At 35.1% G+C, this 25,549-nt stretch overlaps 1 protein-coding gene across 1 annotated transcript in view; it reads left to right on the top strand.

The window, feature by feature from the left end:
* Positions 1-25,549, top strand: part of DNAJC1 (DnaJ heat shock protein family (Hsp40) member C1) — a 154,012-nt gene that overhangs the window by 57,758 nt on the left and 70,705 nt on the right. Inside the window, exons 2-7 of the mRNA XM_080918293.1 lie at positions 5,353-5,454; positions 5,955-6,001; positions 12,717-12,882; positions 13,640-13,737; positions 14,766-14,859; positions 23,546-23,636. Of these exons, the coding sequence (XP_080774419.1) occupies positions 5,353-5,454; positions 5,955-6,001; positions 12,717-12,882; positions 13,640-13,737; positions 14,766-14,859; positions 23,546-23,636 (598 nt within the window). The remainder of the gene's footprint in view (positions 1-5,352; positions 5,455-5,954; positions 6,002-12,716; positions 12,883-13,639; positions 13,738-14,765; positions 14,860-23,545; positions 23,637-25,549) is intronic.

Genomic DNA, 25,549 nt, shown 5'->3' on the forward strand with positions numbered 1-25,549 from the left:
TTTAGACTTTATTAGACAGCTGCCATTAATTTCTTTTTTCTCTGTGTATCTACCAATTTTCCTCTTTCTTTGCATGACTTATCAGTTTTTAATGTATGTATAATTCTAAATATTTTAAACATATAACATGGTAATTTTATTTTTGTACCTCCTCAGAGTTTGTGCTATTTGTCTACTGACTATTCCAAGTTTATAAAAAGTCCATTATTGACTATGTGTGACCTTTGAACTCTGCCTAGATTAGTTACTAGCTAATGAGTTGAGAGAGATCCCTAAGCCATATCAAAGAGGGGAGGAGGAAAAGGAGACAGAGAGAGGGAGGTTGAGCTACAGACAAATGAGACCATCCCAGTCTTGACCTGTGTCTTAGTCACTGTTCTGTTTCTGTGAAGAGACACTATGTATGACACAAGGCAACTCTTATAAAAGGAAGCATTAAATTGGGGCTTATTTACAGTCTCAGAATGTTAGTCCATTATCATCATGGCAGGAAGTTTGTGGAAGAATTACATTCTGATCCATAGACAACAGGCAGAGAGAGGGGTTATATGTGTGTGGTAGGGACAGACCAATGAGACACTGGACTTTTGAAACCCAGAGCTCACTCCCAACAATGACACACCTACTCCAACTAGGCTACACCCACTAATCCTTTAAAACAAATTCCACTGGGGACTCAGCATGCAAATATGAGTCTTAAGGGGCCATTCTTTTTCAAACCACCACACCCAGTTAACTTTGGAGCAAGCTTTCCGTGCTGAGCTGGGTACTAACAACTTCCTTAGCCTGTGCTCACTGCTTGCACAGAGCTTGAAGATGGACTAGTTGTGAGAACTTCAGTGTCTTTCCTGGTCTTTGAACATATGATCCTCTTTAGATGTGTACACAGTCTTCTAGTTTCCAAGGAATATGGGGGAACATTTCAAAGATACTTTCCCAAAGTCTTTTTCCCAAGTGTTATCCCTTGACCGATTTGGTGGTTATCCTTTAAAGGCCTTTATTCTCTCTCTCTCTCTCTCTCTCTCTCTCTCTCTCTCTCTCTCTCTCTCTGTCTGTCTCCTTTCTTTTTGTCCTTTCTTTTCCTCTCATACATTACATTGTAACTGCAGTTTCCCTTCCCTCCGTACCTCCCAGCACCCCCCAATTATTTCCAAAGGAGGCAGCCTCTCAGTGCTATCAACTGAAATAGGGTGAAAATTTACAATAAAACTAGGCACAAACCCTCATGTGACCCAGTAGGAAGAAAAAGGTTCCAAGAGCAGGCAAGAGAGACAGACCCCACCCGCATCCCTATCTTCTACAGTTAGGAGTCCCAAGCTACAAGAACACCAAGCTACATAGCATAGCATATATACAGAGGACTTAGCTCAGACCCATACAGGGTCCATGATTGTTGCTTCAGTCTATGAGTCCCTATGAACCTTGTTTAATTGGTCCTGCGGGCCTTGTTTTTATGGTGTCTTTGACTTCCCTGACTCCAGAATCCTTCCTTGCCCTCCTTTGTAGTCATTCACTTGGCTCTTCCTAGTGTTTGGTCTCAGCATCTTCATATCCCATTAGTTGCTGGATAATGCCTGAAGTGGTTGCCTATAGTGATTTAAATAGGAATGGCCCCAATAGACTAATGTGTTTGAATGCTTGGCCCATAGGAACTGGCACTATTAGGAGGTGTGGCCTTGTTGGAAGAAGTGTATCACTGTGAAGGTGGACTTTGAGGTCTCATAAGCTCAAGCTAGGCCTAGTGGTGCAGTCTCCTGTTGCCTGTGGATCAAGATGTAGAACTCTCAGGTCCTTCTCCAGCACTGTGTCTGCCTGTACACTGCCAATTTTTTACATCATGATAATGGACTAAACCTCAAAACTGAAAGCCAGTCCTAGCCCCAGTGAAATGTCTTCCTTTCTGAAGCTTGTTGTGTCCATTGTATCTCTTCATAGCAATACAGCAATAGAACTTAACTAAGACAGTACCTCTCTAATGACAATTGAGCTAGGCACCATCTATGAGTATAGCAGATATCATTATTAGTCGTTTCATTGACTTTTGTTTTGTTTTGTTTTGCCAGTTGTGTTTGGATTTATCTTGGGTCTCTGAACTGTCTAGCCTTTGGTTCCTGGCCATATGTGTTTTCTTGTATGTTTGCATGCACACAAGCATTTGGTCACATAACATTGTAGCACTCTTGCGGATGCTGAAGGAAATTTTAAGGGAGTTAGTTCTCTCCTTCTATCATGTGGATTCCAGGGATCAACTTAGGTTGGTCAGATTTGGTGGCATGGGCCTTAAACCACAGAATATTTCACTGGCCACTTTTAAATGTTCTTGACAAATCTTTTCTGTACACTTTCAGTGTTCTAAACTTGTTTTTTTTTTTTTTTTTTTTTTTTTTTTTTTTTTTTTTTTTTAAGGAAAGTCTTTAAAATATCAGAGTAAGCAGACAAGTCAGAACAGCCATATTCTGTGAGAACAAGGGCAGCTGTGCTTTTTCTTGTACTGGGAACTCACACCACAAATGGAGGAGATTGGTGCCTTCAGAACCCTGACTGAGAATCAGCTTCATGCCGTCTTAAGTGCTTGCCTGATTGCCATAAACTTAGATTGGTTTCCAGAGTTCAGATAAAGTTGATTCTGACAGTTTTGCCAGGTTATTCACTGTTTCTGTGGCAGGGCAGCCCTAAGAGTTCTCTCCTACCTTTTCACTGAGGTTTGATCACAGTATTCCATTTTGAGGAGCATATATTACATTTTAAAAAGTGTTAGAGTGACAGTATGTTTCTTCATTACAGAGGTTATCCAAGTGTTAAGATAATTCTATTTGTCTGCTAGTGAACTAGATCACATTTAGAAGAAATAGAGTAATGACAAATTAATGTAGTACATCTCTTGATATCAACAATGGTCAGCTCACTAATCACCCTGTCATATTTTTTTTTCTAAGTAAGCCAGATTTTAGATAGTCTGTTCTACTAATTTAATAATGTTCTGAATTCAGTCTATAGTAGAAGTATGATATAATATGTTAGAGAAGCCAGCACACATCAGACACTTAACCTTTAAAACTTAGAGTGTAGCTTGGTGCTGGGTTGCTTTTTACCTGTATTACCAGCTATTCAGGAAACCAAGGCAGGTGATCAGTTGAGCCCAGGAGGTTGACTACAGCCTGGGCAGCATTGTGGGTCTCACTATGTGTAAGGTCTTGCTCAAACACCAGCAACCTTAGGAAAAGAAGCAGAATTTCATGGGATGTGACTTATGATTTTGTAGATATATGCTCCCAGTGTTTATCACATTAATAAGATGGTAATAGTTATTTTCACTGCCTCCCTGAAGCTTCCTTCTTCTACAAATTTAAGTTAAATAAAACAACCAATAGCTTTGATACTAGAGTAATATTTGATGTTGAATTCTGTGTTCATTTTTATGTAAAAATGTAACTTGGATATGTTACTTAGCTTTTCACTGCCTTGTTTGCAGAATGGGCTCAATAACTGTACTTACACAGTAGATTAGTATGTGGCTAAACTTAAGACTCCTGAAATGCCTTACATTAAATAAATGTGTAAGTTATCTTAAGATACAACTTGCCTATAGGATGTCTTTTTAGAAAAGAAAGCCTTATTAATTATAGTAAATCTTGTTGGTGAAATAACTCTGTTGAGCAGATTCTCTAGAAGAAAATTTATGTTTTCGTGTAGTATGTGAGGCCAGCTCCTTAGGAGAGGAGTTTTGTAGCCAAGTAAAAAACAAGAACACAAGGATGGTAAACTGTACCCTCAGTTACAATGATGTGGGTGACTAGCTGGATAGACCAGCAAAGTTGGGAGACAAAATTAAAGCATTGGGAAAACAGAAGGTAATCACAACTCCTGAAGGTGTTGAAACAGAACTCTCTGGTGGTACTTATATTTGAGGTGCATACTGTGGCTGAACATTTGAGGAGAAAAGACCACAAACAAGGAAATGTCTTGGGTGACCAGTAGTTATTTTTATTTTTAAGGCATGTATGTTATATGTTGTGTGTGATTTTACATTTCTAATTAGAAAGTATTTACTCAATTGACACATGGCCCCTTTGCATGACAAAAGGATTCACCACATTTCCATGTACTAACCCCACCCCTTTCCTTAATGAATTACCTATCATCTGGTGTGAGAAGTACAACCTTTCCTTAAGCAAACTTAAAGCGAAATAATACATAGTATCTACAGGTTTTTCTCAGCTTTATAGCTCCTGGGTGTTTCATAAGTCAGAGAAGTACTCAGACCTAGTCTACCATACTAGCCCGAAGCAACAAGATATACCCCACCCCCACCCTGTGAAAATAGCGGCTTATAAAGAAAAGCTTTGACAGGCTAATTGTGGGGGGGGGTGTCTCTTTTTCTCCAAATCTTTAACAACCATTTGGCCCCTGGTATATAGATTTTTTTGTGTTGGTTTGAGTTTTCTGTTGTTGGAGCCATTTAGCAAAATAGTTTTAGTACTTAATTGGATAAATGGCTATCAAACAAATTTAATAAGCTACTTTACTGTCACTTGCCTCAAGAATCTGTTTTTAAATACAGTGGAAATGAAGTTTTGAACTTTGGTGCATATTTATTCTAGCCATGTAAGTAACGTTTTCTCATTGTATCCACACAAATGAGATTACTATTAAGTTAACGTCTACCCAATCTGAAGCACTGTCCACCGACCTTGTGTGTATTTGAAGCTGTATTAGTAAAGCATATATAATGGGCAAGGTTTTTGGTGGTGGTGGTATTTTTCACAAATCAGACTGGTGGCAGAAACACCCTTTGAAGTGTATAACTCTTGGTGATTACAACTGTTTTCAAATAAATGAAGATATACCCCACTTCAGATCAACACTTTTGACATGTAAAGTTGGTATTCCATAAGTTGTTGCTAGATGATAAATGTAATATAAAAAATAAAGAAACTATACATATAAGCTTGTGCTGCAGAAACTGGTTTTAAGATTTCTCTAGTAAATAATAAAATTCTTTAATGGCATACAGATATATTAATTCTTAATTTGTCTTTTTATCTTAATTACTAGAAAAGATTTATTGGCTAATTTTAGGGAGGAAAGTGTTGGAAAAGTTTTGCCAAATACGGAGGTCTTTGAATGACTGTATGGTAATGAGAAGTTAAGAGGAGCCAAATTAGACTGAATAATTGTTCAGTCATGTGGGTCAGGCTGGCTGCACAGCCGCGTTGTTAGACTGATTGCTCAAATTACATTGCCTGGGGTCCTGCACTTGGTTGGCTGTCTTCTCAGATCTTAACAAGGTTCTGGGAATTTCTCTTTTTGACAAAGTTTGCTTTGTATTTTCCCCTCCCCCTCCCAACCCAGGACGCTTCATCTGCAGACATCAGAAAAGCATATCGTAAGCTTTCACTCACCCTACATCCAGACAAGAATAAAGATGAAAATGCAGAAACTCAATTTAGACAAGTAAGTGAAATGCAGTTTTATTTATATATAAATATATAATGACAGTTTTTAATTAATATGCTTATGCTAAAAATAGTAACTTACATGTAGAATATTTTCATTTGAACATGAAGTAGCTTAAATATATAACATTTAGATTTTTATTTGCTTTTTAATGAAATACTTTTTTACCAACATTTTGTGTCATTTAGAGTTTCTTAGTTGTTGGAGGGTCATGGCTCATAATTTTCTTGTCTAGATTGTAATCTTATTCTTAAAATATCTTTAAGGTAAACTATTACTTTCACACCTTTCACAAAAATTTATTTGTTATCAAGCAGTCGTTAAACATCTAAGGTGCTTCCGAAAACATCAACTGTTACTTATAAATGTGTTTTTACTGTTTATTGTATAGATGGGCACATGGGGTTTTCTGCACGTGCTTTATAGAACTTTCATCCTCCTATGTGATTTCTTACAGTTGTAAGTATTTTTATTTTAAAGTAATGCTTTTATTTTAGTTGGTGGCCATTTATGAAGTTTTAAAGGATGATGAAAGAAGGCAGAGGTGAGTGCATTTGTGTTTTTGAATTTGGTTGGGCAAAATTCATGCTACAGCCTTTAAAAGGAAAGAATTAAGTCCTGCTTAAGTTAGGCTTTGTTTGTTTCTTCCAAGAAATGCATTGTTTTACAGTCTTTTGTAGAACAGAACTCATTTCTTTTGAACATATTCCCTAGACTGATTTAGTACTTATAGATTAGAATCATGAGTCATAAATTTAGCAACTTTTACTTCAATAGAAAAGACTTTACCATGGGTGTTTATGCCCTGGGAAACAACCAGTTCTTGACTTCATCAAATGCCCACTCTTAACAGTATATGATAAATAACCCCTATGTATTTGGTAGACCCACTACTTCCAAACCCCCTCTCTTAAGTGTTTGAGGTTATCATTTTAGTAATCCCATACATGTACTTTCCTGATGTTTCTTCACCTCCAGATAGCCCAGGTGATAAACTGTTACATGTATATGAACTGTAGAGGATAGAAGTAAAAGAAAATCATTCCTCTTCTCTCGTTTGTTTAGACTTCTTTCTTGTGTCTGCTACAGTGATTGTGTCTGGTAACCTTAGAAGAGAGGCAATCCCTCATGTCTCTGCCTTTTTCAGAAGAGCAGTAATATGTACTCACAATGTGGTTTATAATGCCAGTGACTTACATAGCCTTTCCTGTGTTGTAGAATGTGTGGAATATCTATCCAGTTGTGAGGTCTTTAGAGATTTTAAAATTATACCCATAGAAACCATAGAAACAAACACATTTTAAATTATCCTTTGAGACACATATGACTGAAACAAAAATTTCATACATACACAAAAATCATTGCAGGTGAAATAAACTTTTTTTTTGGTTTGTGGGTATAGGTATTTGTCTATTAGATTCTGAATTTGTTAGTCTTTAAAGAACAAACAGTAATAATGTTGGTTGGAGTCCAACAGGTTGATTTCATGAGACAGTAGTGGACAACACTGGAAATTTGACTGTGTTGTCTTAAACAAATGCATATTTGAGATTTAAGCTAAAGCACGTGTAAATATCTGGTTTGTTTGTGGCTAACACAATCTTATAGGCAAACCCCAGAATTACACTGTGAACATTCTGAGTTTTTCTTTAAGTGTATGGTCTGGAATAATTCTGTGTCCTAAAATATTAGCTGTCCTTTCTGGTTCTTGTCGTAACTTTAATTTGAGTATCCCAGTTGGTCAGGTTGTAATACAGGATTCAATCTATCTTGAATCTCTTTGCTTTAAAACAGGCACTGACTGGCATTGGTCCGGGCATCTGCTCTGTCTTAGGTAATTTGTGCTGCTGGAAGAAGCCTTTCTTCCCTGTAGTTTACTCTAGTAGATCTTTAGTCAACAGCCAGTTTTGTCTCACACATCAAGAACGTGTTTGTAAAGATACTTTGCTTTATTCTCCCAGCATCTTTGCCATCAAATTTTATTTTTGCTGGTTGTTCTTTTAGAAGCCAGTAAATTTTGTGATAACTTCTAATTACAAAAATTATTTTCATCTTTTCACAGCAAATAACTTCTTACCTATTCATTTTTTCTATGTTAACACAGCCTCATTTGACACAATCTCTTTAGGGATAGTGCCCTCTGCACTTTCTTTAGTGTTAGCGGGAAGAGCACCTGACAGTTACACAAACATCTGTAGTATTTATACCCCTTGAGGCACAAGTAACTCTTTTGTAACTGGTTTTCCTTGAGGCAAAAGACTTAACTAATCAAGTTGAGAATAACTTCTCCAAAGCTTGTGCCTGAGGCCAGATGACCTGTGAATATTTAGACATGGGAGAAAGACGTGTCTTCAGATATCTTCAGTAAGATTCTTGGTTCCTTAAACAGGAAAGAGTAGTCAGCTACATCTTCTAACACCATCTCATACTGCTCTCAATAAATACATTTTGCCAGCACAGTTCTTTATCATAAATATTCCTTAAGCAAGTGCTTTAAGATTATAACCTAGGCATGTTGTTTGGAAAGTCATCATAAAAGTGTTTCCTGTTTTTTCCTACAGAGATGTAATTCTATTTTAATTGACATTAGATAAATTGCTTATATTTTTGTGAGAAAGGGAATAGCAATGCAGTAAATAAGTTAACAAATGCAGTAGCTTTTTTTCTTCAGAAAATGATATGTTTTATTTTGTTTTGTAATGGACTCATTTAGGTATAAATTGCATATTGTGAAAAACCACCTGTTGTAAGTGTAATTCAGTGACGTGTAACAACTGTACAGACCTCAGCATCCTCTCTCCACAACCCAGTCTTTAAACATTTTTTTCCTCAATAAATAAATAAATAAATAAATAAATAAATAAATAAATAAATAAAATGTATCCCAAATCCATTTATAGGCAATTCCTGCTCTGAGTTTGAGCCCTCGGTAATCCAAGATCTGTTGAGTGTGTTCATCAGTTTCTGTGCTCTGTTCATTTCAGTTTCACAGGGCCACACTGTGTCTAGTCCTTCGTATCTGGCTTCTTTCAGTTAGCATTTCGTTGTAAGTTTATTCATATTACACTGCATTCGAACGCTTTATTGTTATTACTGAATACTATTCCATTGTGAGGATATTTTTGTTCATCCATTCACCATTTGATGACCTCTGGCTTTTAACACTGTGTAGAAGATGCTGTAAACATTAGCTTAAAAATCTTTGTACAAACAAGTTCATTTCTTAGGTAGAACAAATTCCTAAAAGAACATTTGGAAACCTTAACTTCCCCACTTCTCAAAGACATAGATTATAACTTGAAAATAGCAGATTTTCCTGGTGAATATAAGGAATTAGCACAGAATACTTACTTAAATTCCATAGCATTCATTTGAAGGACTAGCAGCCCATGATCTAACAGGAATTTCTACATGAGGTCCCAAAAACTATTTACTACTTGTGTATCAGATTATATTCAGATAATATTAGCCTGTGTAGTTTTGCTTTAAAACTATTATAAATTTTAACTAGTATTTTCCCTCTTTTTCTTTTTCTTTTATTTTATTTTATTTTGGGGTCCTCTTTTGGGGCAGAGTAGATTTTGAGACAGGGTCTTTCTATGTAGCTCAGGCTGGTCTTACTCTCTGCCTACCAAGTACTGGGATTAAAGGTGTGTGTCCACGCACCTGGCAAACTAGTATTTCTATTAATCCAGTTCTGCAACTTGGATTTTCCTTTGTCTGTTATATTACTACATTTTTAAGCTTTGAATGTTTTTTGGTTTACCAAAGAAACAAACAAACATGTCTCATACAAATACTGTTTAAAATGAGGTGTTAACTTTAATTTATTAAAATTTTTCTAAATTAAAAATTTACTTTAAATTTCATTATAGATCTGTTCAAATCTGAGAATAAGAAATCTAATTTAGGACTTTTCTTAAATGAAGCTGTAAGACACATAGACATTATATAAAATCTTGTGTATTATAGCAGATTTGGCACATGCACACATGTGCACAAGATCAGCTAATTTATTGTTGATTCTTGTTCATATCATTTCTGTACAACTGATTTTTACTGGAAAGTTTAAAATCTGACCTAAATGGAAAATATATTACTTTTAAGCTAAAAAATTAAATTTTATAGGATAGAAAATTTATAACAAATGCTATAGATAGTAGTTTTAATAAATGCTAGAATTATTTATTCATGTTTTACTACTCAGATTTTTATTTCAACTTTGTTTCGATTTTACTGTTTGTATTGCTACTTTAAATTAATGTAAATGTTTTCTGCTGGTAGCTTCAGATTATTGTAAATTTGTTCTCTAGTATTTCTAGCAGGCAGGTGTGTGATGAATTTCAGTTCTAGTGTGGAGCTCCACTAATGGCTGAGGAACTGTTATTTTGTTTTTATCATTTATGTTTAAGAAAATGAAATGAAGCAAATGTGCATTAGGCCATGTGTTGGATGTGTGGGACCCATCAATTCGTGCTTCAAATTCTAAGAAGATGCCTTTATAATCCCATGTCAGTTTTTATTTGTGTGTTAGTGACTTTTTATGATAGAGATTTCACTTCTAACTCGCATTTATAGTATTTATCCATTCATACATTCTTAATTCAGGTTTAATCCAGGCTTGAAAATAGATTATATTCATCTCAGCTACAGAGCATTTAAGCATATGTGTTTAAATATAGAAACACATAGTAAAGTGGTGTAAATTTTGTGTTGTCAACACATTCTTTTTAGTTAAATAACTTGTGAGCATCTGTGTATATTTTAAGAAGTATATTTGTCTTTTAAGTGTCTCATCAGGAAGATAGAAATTTATCTTTTAAGAATATACATTCTAAAAAGTGAACTAATAGAAGCTGTCTTCCCTTCAAGTGGCCAGTTGTGTGAGCTATAATGTTCATCATGACAAAATCAGTAGAGTGTTGACTGTGTGCTTGATCCTGGACATGGTTTTTCAGAGTGCCAAACACAGTCAAGTAGATCTGTGCGTTTCATGTGTCCCATTCATTTGTATCTGGTTGTATACTGAATACAGTTCATATGAAATAGGAAAACAGCGTTTCCCAGTGGTAGTGATTAAATATTTAATAGAAGAGTCTTAGTTATGAGTGTAATTGTATTTTCTTTCAATATAGTTTAGATCCAATACAGGTTTAATATTTGTATAAGTGCTAATAAGGAGTCAACTCCACATCTTCCAATACATTTGTATTGATAAACATACCGTTTAGAAGTTATATTAGTGGAGATATTTCTGAAAATAATTTTTTATTCACTTTTATTTTTCCTCAAGAAATCTGATGTAGAATCGAATTCAGAATAAATGTGGGACCTAATGCTCACTGGACCTCACCTGAGGGTTGTGATCTTATAATACACCAACCAAAACCTTTTTACCTGGGTCTAAATTAGCCAGTTTGTAAGAGATAAATTTAAACATAAAATTCTGAAGACAGAATAAGTTTTGTAGGAAGTCATAATGTTATATTTTGAAGTTAATGTTTAAGAAATTTTCTGAAAAAAAAAAAAGAATACTTAAAACATAAAAATTTGCCTGGCTCTGCCACCACAAGACCATATTGTAATTTGACTTTTGTAAATTACCTTTTGCTACTTGGATACTAAGATATAGTAGTATTAATAATTAAACTTTATTTAATTTAAAAGTTAGGTTTTAAAAAATTGGCTAATAAATTATATTTTGCATTAATAACTAGTGGGTTACTTTTACTAAAAAAAAGAAATTTTCTATAGTAAGCCCTGTGCTTTATATTTTTAGCATATCTCCAAGGTATCAATTTAATAACTCTCAAAGTAGCTACTGCAGTTGTTGCATTTAAATTGATTTACATGTCAAGACTGGCAGTTTAGCAGCTGCGCTATTATTCCTAGATCGGTCAATTTACTCGAGAAAAACCTACCACTGAGCTCTCCTGACCTGTCTGACAATATAGGTCCTATTTCTAGTCCTGTAATTAGGCCTGCGACTAACTCAGAATATTTTTAATTAAAATATTTTGGTCAATGTGTTGCACCAAATTAGGCCTTTCAGTGGAGGTTTAATTCTGGAAATAGCATGATTAGAATATTTAATGAGTTGTGTTCAATTAAGATTAACAGGTTGTGTGTATTGAGCATACAGTACATGTGACCATTTTGAGTCTCACAATTATCAATGTTACTTCTTATTTTTAACCTTAAAAATATTTGCTCAATAATTAACAGATAAATTTAAATTCAGTTGAATTTTTATTTTAAAACAAATTTTTAGCTTTATAGTACCAAGAATGGTGATTTAAGTGTACTATAAGGAAAGCTGTGATGTATCGGTGTTCTTCCCTTCCAGCACAGCCACAAATGAGGGAATTGCTACTTAAGTGTTTACAAATAGGCAAATAGGCAGTTTGATTGTGAACTCTGACACGCTTTTGTTGTTTTCATGTCCTTCTCTAATTTGAGAATTTTTTTTGTTCTTAAAGGAACATGAGCTCTGCAAAATCTTAAGGCATTTTTATTTATGTCATTAAGAAGCCTTAATAGGGAGTTGGAGAGATGGCTCAGTGGTTAAAAACACTGGCTACTCTTCGAGAGGACCTGGGTTCAATTCTCAGCACCCACATTGCAGCTCACAACTGTCTGTAACTCCAGTTCTGTGCAATCTGACAGCTTCACACAGACATACATGTAGTCAAATCACCAATATACATAAAATAAAATAAATAAACTATTTTAGAAAAGAATCTTCAATAAAATAATGTGAATAGATAGTTCAACATTCAACTTCCATTATCAAGAGGGCAAATACATGTGAGGATCAGAAAAATATGTCCTGAGTTTGATTCAACTAATATATATAATTCATTCAAATAATATGCAATTCAGACAGCTCTGGTTTTATTTATTTTTTCCTCCTGTTAGAGCCTACCTTTTGTTGCTGATTCTGTGCTAGCAATTTTCCATAGCAAGTGTAGACAGCTGTATCATGTCAATGTAGGAGGCATTGTAAACCATATAGGTGCTATAAACCATGAGGTCTGGGGTGTAGTGTATTACTGCTTCAAGCCTTCCTGAAGACTTCGTTACTAAAGCTACATAATCATGCTTTGATTTACTAGAAACTGTGATGCTGATAAACTACATAGTTGTTATGTCTCTGAGAGAAATTTTATTCTTTTTCTTTTGAAATATAGGTGCAAATGAAGTTTGGGTTTTGCACTATCTTAACTCTCCATGAAAAACTGTTATATTTGTTACCACAGGTATGACGATATTCTGATCAATGGACTTCCAGACTGGCGGCAGCCTGTATTCTACTACAGGCGAGTGAGAAAAATGAGCAACGCTGAGCTGGCGCTGCTTTTATTCATTATTCTCACAGTGGGCCATTATGCCGTGGTTTGGTCCATCTACCTGGAAAAGCAACTGGTGAGTACTGGGGTACCCCAAATGGCCCAGCCTCCTTTATTTTATTCACAATTCCAGACATTTATTTCTCACATGATGGAAATTTCAGTTTTTCTACATGGTGTCTACATTCTAATAGTTGTACTGTCACTAGTTACTGTTTGATTTGTTTTTATGCCAAGGAAAACATAAAAAAGTCATTAAAGAAAATACTGCATTTGAGTTTGTAATAAAACTTTGTCAAGTCAAGCTATTTTTTACTAAGTAGAATTTTTTATGTAATTACTTGAGAAATTTTTGTCACAGGCTCCTTATATAATATGTTTACTTTAAAAACATAAAGTAAAATTTTAAATGAAGATATAACTTCAGGGATCATTTTATTAAAGGATTTGTTATACTTTCTCTAATATGCTAAGGGTTTTTATTTATATGCTATAGATAATTAAATGTTTAAACATTTATGATTTATTGTTTACTTACTCTTTTTAAAGTAGCACCATTAAAGGTGCATAAATAATAAAAGTAAGCTGAATGCTTTCTTTTCCTTGAAAACTTTGGTTGCTATGGAGATGCACATGACTGACAGTGCTGAATCCCTTGTGTCTGTGAAGCCAGATACCATGGCAACACTTATGATGACAGATTGATGACTTGATCACGGTGGACCATACATATATTTGCATAAATGGTTTTCCAGTGTTTTCTCTTTATAAAAGAATATAGTATATGAGGTGTAGATGTTAAAGTTAGTTACTGCCTTTCTTTTCATGGTAAGGATGAACTGCTTGGTCGAAAAAAGAGAGAGAAGAAGAAGAAGACAGGAAGCAAGAGTGTGGATGCAGCAAAACTCGGTGCTTCTGAGAAGAACGAAAGGTAGGTGTACACAAAGCGTGTAGCATGGCTCTGTTCCATCTGTGCCCACTTCAGATATGCTGGCTCGTCTGTGCTAGGCTCACAAGACACAGATGTGCCACTATAAATTCTAAGTTTTCTCTTCTTATAAAGTGTTCTTATCTATCTAAAACTAACCTTTCAAAGTCTTGTAGTTAAGTTTTGTTCTGAACTTTACAGACAATGCTAACAGATAATGTCTCTGTTCAGCATCGGCAGTAAGTAGAAAGGAAGGGAGTGGTGGGCGACAGGTGAGGACTGCAGCAGCACCCTCCGTGGGGACTTCTCTCAATACTGATGCAACCAGAAAGCTTACGAATTCACTTGTAGAAGTCATGGAAGCCTAGATTAAAAGGGGAGGGGCTTTGGTTTTTATAAAATATATTTCTTTTTTTTTAAATAAATTGAATAACTATTTTAAAAAACAAAGATAAATGTACAGATTTTAAGCATTTTTGCATAAAAGCATATGAATACATTTTTGTCAGTACTTGATGTTTTTAAAGGTTTGATAGTGTGCATGAAAATCATACTAGTTACAATGAGCACAAGGTACATGTAAAACAAGATGTAACCTGGAAATAGTCAAAGTTTTCTTGGTGTGTAAAGATTAAGCATAATGGTTTTTCATATTCTTTTAAAGAATATTTCTTAATTGAGAATTTTATATTTGCAAATAACGTATTCTGAGCAAATCGACCTCCAGCACCTCCTCTGCAGTTCGTTCTTTTTTAATCTTTGTAATTTGATTAGAAACCTTTTCCCCAATATTCTCCCCAAAATAGGTTAGTTTCTTACCTTTTTCATCTATGTTTTCAAGTACTGCACGTTACAGTACACCAAGTCATGGTAGACTAATTTATGACGGTCATAAATTTATTATTGAAAGCTTTTCTTCAATTTTAAATTAAATTGACATTTATAAAACTTTTCTTAATTGCTTAAAATATTTTGTTTCTCAACCTTGTTTATTGTTTTGATTTGTTACTTGAGTTTCTTCCCACTTTTAGATTGCTTATAAAACCACAGTGGCATGATTTGCTTCCATGCAAACTGGGAATTTGGTTCTGCCTTACACTAAAAGCATTGCCTCATCTAATCCAGGTAAAATGTCCTTCTTTTATAGAACGTTACTTTTCATTTTTAATTATTTGTCAAACAATTTACTACCATGTCTACTGTTTGAATGTCAATAGTATATCCTTCATAATATTAATAAGTTAACCCTAACTTAAAATTGTTCTAAAATTATTTAGGTACCTATTTCTATAATCACCTCTTACTTTGCTTATTGAAGTCCAAGACCCTGGAGATAGGAAACTTTAAAAAAGCAGTAAGAGTATAATCTGCTCTTACCCTTATAGGCATAATTAGTCAAAAGGAGTAAGGTTTAATTAACGTGCCCATTATTTTAATAGCATTTAAAAACATTAAAAAGAAAAATTTTGACATGAACATTTACAAAAATATATATTGCTTTACATTTTATTTGTAACTTCAAGGAGAGGAGGGAATTTTTTTTTACCCAGTAACCAGACTTTTTGTTTCAGATTAACCCCGATTAAACAATAAAATTGTAGAGTAGATATGGAGGTGTTGCCTTTTCTTTGTTTTGAGCATACCAGTCATATTTTATGAATTATTCTCTTGCTAATTTTAGTTACTGTACCCAGCTTGAAATTTGGGAAACTGTTCATATGTTTTATACTATGTCAGCAACTGTTAATAAGAAAGAGGAAAACTGCATTTACCAAACTGTATATTTATGAGAACATGTGACAGAAAAATGTTTCAGGACAAATTTTTACATTAACATTCTTTTTCAACTTCAGAACCTTTGCAGTAGTCAATCTAGAGTATAGAGAAATTTGATCATGAAAACCACATGGCACATCCATCTTAATCACTTCATTTGTAATGTTAATCTGTGAAACTTGAAACAAATTGTACTTGGTTGAATTATTAACATTTCTAATTAGCAGGTAGCATAATTTGCCAGCTAGAAGTAAAATATGGTGATTTAGATTTACATTTTTTACTTTAAAATATGTTTCTGGTTTCTATATATAACACATTAACACGTGTTTTACTTTATTAAAAGTTTTACGAACAGCATTCCAGTCTTCCTAGAAACTCTGTACTCCTTAACTCTTGATGATTTTGAGTTTGAAACTTTTAGCTTTGGATATGGTTCCGTGTACCTTTCAGCTCTCACACCCAGACAGATAAAAGATTAAGTGTGGCATTTTTCTCTGATCATTTCTTACTGATAAGCAATCTAAGAAAGAAATGAGGTGATTTTCCTTTTTTTCCCCTAATGCTTGATATTTTAAAACTTTTTAAGGAAGTTTTTCTGCCATCACTAACAATATAATTATTATAATAGAAAGTGCTTCATACTAAAAACGTTAGGGTCTTGGAGATGGCTCATCAGGTAAAAACTGAATAGGCCTGTTTCTTTCATGGGTTCATATAAAGGTGACAGGGTAGAACCAGCTCTATTGCTGTCCTGTGCCCTATAGACATGCACATACATGCATGTGCACGCACACATGCTTAATACTGTTTTTGGAAAGAAGAAGACATTAGCTTATGAAAGATATCAGTAAAGTGCTAAATAGTTGCTTTTAGAATTATGTCATGGTCTGACTTCTCATTTTTCATGTGTTGTGACTTTTGAATTTGTTCATCATCCATAAAACTTAATAGTGTTGATTATACATGCCTAGAGAAGTCATTGGGATACCTCTAGAGATGTTCTTAAATAAGGTAGGTATACACACAACCTCGGTGTTTAGGCATGTTCTTTATAGTTATTCTGTACTCAGTAGTATAAATTTATTATTTAACATTTACATAGCAATTGTCATTGTCCTCTTTTCTTACATAATCACTCATTCTTTGGTGGTGGGTTTTCATCTTGCTTTCTTTAAAGAGAAGCCAAAAGTCGGACCCTTGTTAATGAGTACAGATGTTCAGTTTTTACAGATTTTTATGATTTCCCTCTAGTTCTTTATGTCTGTATGCAGCTTCTCTCATGTTGAACGTTCCAAAGCATTTAACTTGTTTTTGTAGAAACAGTGCTGATAGCATACTTATATTTCATCTTTCCTTTCTTACACAGTATTTTTGGATCATATACTGTAACACCAAATATGACTGACAAAGTTCTAAGATTGTACAGAGCCCCTTATGAGTAAATTAGTTAAGTAGTTACCATTGAAAAGAACTTTTCTTCTGGTGGGAAACACATGAAATTCCTGAAATGTTAACTACAATTGAGCTGCAATCTGTGAACATTGGAGAATTAGAGGCTTCCAGCAAGGGAATGTCACAGAAGTAGAATTCAAACCACATGTTGTGATAGCAGCTCTTCCTTCCTAGTCATCTGCTAGATACTGATTTCTTTACTGTACTTCATATATATGTAAAATTTTCCAGCTGAGTTTAGAACAGTGATAATTTGCTTAGTTTTTGCTCTTGAGTTCTCTTTTACTGTTTAGCATCAGAGATTCTTAGTGGGAGTTCTTCTTAGCCTGCTTAGTTTGTCTAAATTCTTTCCTGTATCTCACTCCCCCCCCCAAATATCAGATGAATATAGTTACATCAAATTTTCATTTGGTCATTTTTTAAAATTAAGTCATCCAATTCAACAAGAATCTGTTAAACACATTTAAAAATGAAGCATGGGAGGGCACTGGAAATGCAAATTTGAGCACAGTACCAAATCAGTAGGTTATTTAAGCTTCAAGTATGTAGTAGCCAGTGCTGTCTGCAGCTATTCGTGAGTTAAGTTGTGTATATTTAGTATGATAAGGAAAACTCAACAGGGACCTCCTGAGGAAAGCTGTGGAATATGAATGAACCTTTAACGTAGAAGTGGCCGCTTTGTACTCAGTTATACAAAGACAATTTCATAGATAGAGCATTTCCTACAAGACCATATTATGTTAAAGGCTGAGGAAAAGCTTCAACCAATTTTTAAAAAGAGGATGTCATATAATTCTCAAAGACTGTATTCTAAATCTCTAGATTTGGACATATGTATTTAGCAAGTTATTTCTAACAGATATATTACATGACAAATCTGAAAGGGACATTTAAACAGGAAGAGTTCATTGACAAGGAGGAGCTGTACTGCATGGCACTGGAGAACTTGACAGAGTGAGTTTAGATAGTAAACATCCCAGTGAAGTAATCAGCACAGGACATGGAATAGGAATTAAAAGGAACTTGGATTATATCCAAAGAGTGCTTTTACATCGTTTAACTGTAACAGTAAACATACAGCACAGGTCAACTTCCACACCTTGCCAATCTGCTTCTTGTTTTCATAATAGATTTGAACAGAGTACATGCTCTTTAATAGTCTGACTAAATGGGTTTTAATGCTTATTGTAGTCAGCATATAAATTCCAGAAAAATATCTTAAGGTTCTCCCCCCCACACACACAGGCACACAAACATGCACATTCACACACTCACGCATGTATGTTTCTGTGGCTTGAAACCAGGGCTTCACATGCTAACAGAACACACATTTTAGCACTGAGCTATGATCCTGGCTCTGGGATGTTTTTTAACTGATCATGTTTTGTATTCAAGAAAATTGCAGAAGTCAGTAATCTCTAATCTATGTCTGTTTGCAACTTTAATTTTATAACCTAGTTAATTTTAACTACCATGTGTGTTGGTGTTGGATATATTTAAATCTACAATAATTTGTTAGGAATCTCTATTTTAGGAAGTGATTATTGATTTATATCGTGTAGCCATATTTTCCACATTTCTGCAGTAAGAGAGGTCTTAAGTACTCACAGTTTACTTGGCAGTTTGGTTTTTTGGGAGCTCATCATTTTAGCAGCTCACTACTTGATATGTAACATTTCTTAGTAATACACAAAATTTATTTTGATGTATAGGTATCTAAAGTTTAAGATTTTCACATTAAAATCTAGTCCCATATAATGTAAACATGATTAAAGTTCAGTTATCATAAGAAGGCTCCAATATACATATCCTTCTCTCCCATGAGGATTTATGGGCCACGCCTGGCTCTTTTCAGCCTTTGTCCAGTTTCATGAGTCCATTTTTTAAAAGCATCTACTCATAGACTTGCCTTTTTTCCATTGTAGGGTGTTCCAGAGCTACTGTGAGCTCTGCAGGCTCCTTTACTACTATTGCTTCACCTTCAGAACCTCCATGGGTCGCCACAGAGCGTCAAGGCACGTGCCACCATCTTTGTTTATCTCCCAGACTAGCATTTTCAGATTGCTTCTTATTTTGAGGTATTTAGGAAGAAGTAAAAGTAAGCTAAAACATAACCAACAATGCCAAGTCAGAATGTTATTTAATGTTACTGTGTCAGTAATGTTAAATAAAGGTTGGTACATGGTCTCTCCATACCACAGCCTACTGACCTCAGAAGTATTGCATCTCACTGAATTGTTCTCTTTATACTTGAGTCTCCACTAGGCTAAGTGGAAGTTCCTATTGACTGTTCTGTGATCTTATCATTAGCTGCACTGTGTGTCAGCTTTGAGCATCCTTCATCCAAAATGCTCCAAAATTTAAAACTTTGAGTGCTGACATGAGGGCGCAATTCATTTGATTCAGTGTCAGCTGTCTTTGTGTCATTTAAATTAGGAATAGTCTCTAAAATTATCTTCTGGTTATGGGTATAAAACATATGTGAAACTAGAAGAATTTTATCTTTAGATTTAGGTCTTATTATATATGTGCACATAGTTCAAAACTGAACAAAATACATGAATGTGTAATAGTGATTGGAAAAATAAGAACTCCACAAAGCATCTGTCTCAAACATGTGAGATGGTTGATCAGCTTTCTGTCACAATAGACTGAGAGAATTTGGTAAGGCATCAATTATCCTACGATCCGATGGCCTAGGTTTTGTAATTAGAAACTGTGTACCTCCTAGTGGCGCTTACTCAGTTCTCATGCCACTCAGGCTCAGAACAGCGGTGCCTTCAGGAGCATCTGTCCGGCTGTGATCGTCTGAACCTTGGGCTTTCTTGTTCATCATGGCAAGTACAGAGAGCCGAGAGTCCTGGATCTTTCCTAGCAGCTGGTTTCAGAAAGGCATACCTCTATCTGCTGCAGCCCATCCAAGTGAAGAAGAGACATACTCCTCTTTTTCATGGAACCATACTCCATAGTCTAGTTTTCTGTCTAATATTTTTTCATATTCCATAAGTACAATTGTTATCTTATAAATAATCCTCACATGTCTTTAAAAATCACAACACATGTAACAGAGGTTTGTCAGGTAAATCTAAATACATATTATTGCTCAGTGGATTCTTGCTTAGTAAACCATGTTTCATAATTATGTATAAACACGGATAACATAAATCCTATAGATTTGCCAGTCTTAAGTAAAGCCAGTCCTTTGTTTGCTCTCTGTACAGGCAGATTTTGAACTCCTTAAGAAATTTTAATATGAAAAAAAATTGTTTCTAGAGAAAAAGCTTTTGTTTTAAGTTGTAGCCATGAGAACCACAAGCTCTTTGAGAAGGCAAACTCTGGAGGAATGCACTAAATGCATGATAGTGGTAATCAATCTTCTCATCAAAGATATTAATCTATCAGTGTACAAAGGCTAAGAAAATAGATATGGTGTTTATATCTACAAAAATCCTTAACCTCCAGTGTTAATAAACTGGAGTTTATCTTGTACTCAACAGTATTGGCTTTTGTTTTGTTTTGTTTTTTTTTAAATAAACAATTCTATTATCTTGAATTAGCACCTGAAGAAAAACAGAAGGTTGGGGGGGGTGTTAAATACAGTGTCTTTTTAAACTCTTGAATGCTTGGATCTCTTTAAAATCTAGATTGAAGAACACTACCTGCTCTCTTGGATACTACATACAGAGTCAGTTTATTGTAAGCTAATTTTTACTATTAGAAAATATTTTTTAAGATTTATTCAAAATTAAAATTTTCATTTCCGGAACTTTAGAAAATATTCACACTATTCTTCCTTTGATGAGCCTTTATAATTCTTCTGGTAAGAAGTCCCTAATTTTCTCATCTCTAGTCCTGTATAAGACAGAATTTCAAGCTGCTATGCCATGTGACCATTCTCCTTTAAGAATGTTCCTGATTGAAGTGTACCTTTAAGCATGTTACACTGAACTATGCATGATGATAATTGAAGCATAGCAGAATTATTTAGTTACAGTAGAACTGTTTGAAATGGTACGTTTCATTTGTACAAAAGTTGGAAAGAATCAGGAACGTTTAAATAAATACCTAGAGCTTGAGCATTTAAAAGATATGATTCTTTGCCTTGAACAAACAAGTAATAAAATAGGAAATTTGCAAAACAACCCTGAGTTAGCTAGAGGAGGTTTGGGTGCTTCATATTTTACAACTCTTAGGTATGTCTTGGGCTCAAATGACTATTTCAAAGCAGAATCTTGGCAAAACTAATGTGTTGTAGGAAGAAGAGGAAACCTTAGTGGAGAGATGTTTAAGGTTGACAAGACTTCTAAGAAGAGGCTGGTACCACCTAGTAACAGGTCTTTTCATTGAGACTAACAGAGAGTAAAAACAAAAAGTAAGAGAAGCAAGAAGATGCAGGATTTGACAGGAGGCACCTTGGTGAGGTGTGAAGCATGAAAACTCAGCCTTGCTTTCTAGTAGACAGTTCAGTGACGCCAGATGTTTAGGAAGCCATAATACCTGGAAAACCCAACTATGCAGAGGGCAGCCTAAGTGTCCCTGGAATAGTAAAATGTTTATTCTTCATAACAGACTTTGAGTTAAATGCTTTTATTTTCCTCATTTCTGAATGAGAAAACTGACTCAGAGAAATCATTTGCTGAATATCTTTTGTCTAGTAAAATAGAAGCAAGACTCCAAAATGTAATCTCTCTTGTTGATTTATGCCTGTAATTCCAGCACTTGGAAGCTACAATAGAAGAATCATGAGTTTAAGGTTTGCTGGTCCATCTAGTGAGATCTTGTCTCAAAGATCAAATCTCTCCTCCCAACACTATATCTCATTTTACTATATACTCTGATGATGTATTTCAATCTATATTCTTTCATCTCATAAGTGACTAATTTGTGCCCTTCTTTTTTTTTTTTTTTTTTTTTTTTTTTTTTTTTTTTTTGCACGGTGCCACATTTCCTACTCCCCTCAAGGAACCAATGCCTTCCTGAGCTTTTCTTCTTCCCTACTATTAAACCTACTCTGGGGAAAGAAGCTAATATGCTCATTCATTCATTCATTCATTCATTCATTCACACCAAGGTATACATGGCTGATATGACTTACTATAAAGTAGTGCTCCTCTAGGGTTGGGAATTTGGAGGGAGGAAGATGGCAACTATTAAGGGTCCATACAACCTTAGCCCAGAACCCTGAGGAAATGTAGATAAAATTTATGTATTTATTGGTATGGGAAAGATGAGTAAGTTTGATGAATTACTATCTGTGTTCTTCTGATTGTGCAGCTGTGTAGCTGACCTATGGCTGAAAGGATTGCTTGTACTAGAAATGAGAAACATGAAAGTCAACTGAAAGAACTAAAACAATCCTCACTGTATTATCAAATTTTAGGAAGACTCTATAATCCCCCCAATTTGTTACCTGGTAGAAGGGTTCTACTATAATCTAAGAGACAGACCCCACGAGATACCAGGTGGGAACATTTACTTGTTTACATCTGACTTAAGTAGCAGTGTGCCTTTGTTTTCTATGGATAGACTCACAACTAGACCTGTGGTTTATTAAATGTATCCTTGACACCTACTTCTTTTCTTAGACTTCATCAGTCAGATCTTGCCTTTTCATTTCCTACTTTGTAAGATTTCACGTGTATTCCAGTTTGGTTCAGTTCAGTAACACTTAAGGGGTGCTTGTTCTCTGTCAAATCTTTGTTCTGTCTCAAGTATCCCATCTTCTAGGTGATACGGTAACATGGCACAAACATAGGAGTGTTCAAGTACAGAGAGACTTGCTCTTCTGGAGAAGATGAAGGCAATGGTGTTTGAACAGGCTTTCCAATATGATAAGGAATTTGTCAGAATAATGGCAGGGAGCAAAATAGTCCAACCTGAGTGCAAAGGGAAGACAACTGGTGTGGAAACTGTGACCTAGTATTTCTGGAATGTTCTGAAACTTTCATCAAGGACTCATAGCTAAGATTGTCAGTAGCTGCTGCCTACTCTTTTGGTACCTTGCTAAAGACTTGCCTGTGTGCCACTGATTGAGACTTTAGCCACTGGGTGTTTGAACATGACTGTCTATGTAGCATGTGTCTTCAGTTTCCTATGACTACTGTGTTACAGTAGTCTCTGCTAGTGATAGGAAGGAAGAGTGACAGCTTTCATGCAGAGCTACATTGTTTCTTTCTCAGAAGTACTAAGATCTGGAGCTAAGGTACTAATACAGAACTCTTTTGTTAGTCACAGTCACATTAATTTCTACACTATTTGGTTTGGTCAGTGAGCTTTTCTGCTGCATGGACAATGGTATGATTGGTGTTGGGGAGACATCACATCTGAACGTGAGTTGGAAGGAGAACCCTCCTTTCCATGTGGGAAAGTTTACTAAAACTTATATCCATGCACGTTTTGACTTAGTTCTTCAGGAGAGAAACTTCGTGGAGAAGTTTGTTCAGTTTCTTTTGTTCGTTGTCATTGGAAAACAGAGGGACTCCTCGGTGCAAAAAGAGTGCCTTGTTCTGAAAGGAAATGACAGGGGCATACTGCCAAAGCAAGTTTACCATATGTTAATTTACTGTAACTTCTTTTTAAGGATGCCGGGCAGTTTTATGCAAAATACAAGGAGACAAAATTGAAGGAAAAAGAAGAAGCACTGGCTAGAGTTGAAATTGAAACGCTTCACAGTGAGTTCTAAGTATTTCTTGTTTTACCTTATTAACAATGTCATATAAAACTAAATTCTAATTTTCCTTTAACACAAGGTGAAGTTTCTGAGTTTTCTTCACCATTTTCCAACGGAGTCACTTGTGCTTGCTTTTTTATACATGGAGAATACTGTTAGTGAGCCACACAAAGTCAAGTGTGAAGAAAGATGAACCAACCTGGAGCCATACACCTCTTCAAGTGTGGAACCATTCAAAATCCTCTAGGCCAATTATCTTTCAGTACTAAAATTTTAATTATTATTTAGTGCCAAAAATAACCAACTATTATATGTTAATAGTACTATAGCGGCAGATAAACCTGAAGAAAAACCTAGTTTTTGTTTTGAAACCTTTGTTTCTTTTGTAATATCATTATAAAATACAAACAACCCTGAATAATTATCAGTGTATTGAAGTCAGGAATGGGGACTCCTTTAACCCCAGCACCTTGAAAGCTGAGGCAGAAGGTGTGCTCCTGAAGGCCATGGGAACATGTTGAGGGCCAGAGTTACCCAGCAAGATCTTACTTCAAAGAAATAAAAACAGAGTTGGAGAGATGACTCAGGGGTTAAGAGCATAGCTGATCTGACTTGAGTTCGATTCCCGGCAACCACACGGCAACTTCCAGCTGTCTATTCTTAGCTCACATCTCCTATTTCAAGGGATCAGATGCCCTGTTCTGACCTCTGTGGGCACTATGCACACGGTGCACAGGTATTCATTGTGAGAAAATAAAACAAAATAAAATTAAACAAGTCTTAACATTTTACAGAACAAAAAAGAAAATATAGGAATGTTCCATGGAACGGAGACATTTCTTAGTAATTTTAGGAAAAGTTGAACATACTGTTAAAGATAATCCTTTCTAAACTTCATTCCTTTCAGTGATTTTGTTTTATGTACATCTTTCCCAAATGCACACTGTCTGTACATACTGCTTATTTAATTCGCAGCATTTACTGCTGCTCGGCAGAAGTATATTTTGTTTATATTTAGTTCCTCCCAGTAAATATAAACTCTATGAATGTTAGGACTTAATTTTGTGCGCTGTTATGTCTTCAAGATATACTTATTTTCAGGGCCAGCCTTTCTGTCTGTCACAATTCTCACATTGTTTCTACAGCAGTCACCTGTGTCCTGCACATAGTAAGTGCTCAGTAAGTAACTTGTAAGGACTGTAGGTAATTACAAATATCAGTGAATCTGGCATATCTGCCTGTACAGTACACCGACTAGAGAAGCATGTAATTCAGTTCAGAAACTTCTAACAACTGCAGGATGATACTTAGACCTGCAGGATTATTTAAAGTACATGCATGTAAGAATCCTGTATCGAGATGATAGAGGATTGTGTGTGAAGGTTTGCTGAGTGCATAGGCAGGCAAAGCAGGCAAATAAGATGTAATTTTCACAAAACTGTCACTTTGAAGTAAAGTTTTTACATTAACATTTTTAAGCCTTCTAAGTGAGTCAGTAGGAAAATGAACCTATAAGAAAATACAGAAAATTTAAAAAGTAACCCTAAATTTACCTTTTAAGGGAACAGGGGCTCACTACACTTCACTACTTTTGGAGCTTGTCATTTCAATCTAATTTTTATAAGAATCAACTTGTTGGTAAAATTTTGAGTATGTACTAGAATTCTAATAGCAGATTAAGCATATAATACTGCCCAAGTGAAAAGTTGAGGAGATGCTTATCACAGTATAAAATTTGCATTGGATATTTGTAATCATTTTTCAGAATATGTTTAAAATTTTCAGATTTAAAAATTCCTTTTCCTTGTCTTATTACTTAAAAAAAAAAAAGTCATGTAGCTCTTTTTCTTCTTTCTCCACACCCACCCCTGTCTTCTTCGTCCTCAATAAACTTCTTCCATGTAGAACTGCAAA

Source organism: Micromys minutus (genome assembly GCF_963924665.1).
Source record: "Micromys minutus genome assembly, chromosome: 6".
NCBI lineage: Eukaryota > Metazoa > Chordata > Mammalia > Rodentia > Muridae > Micromys > Micromys minutus.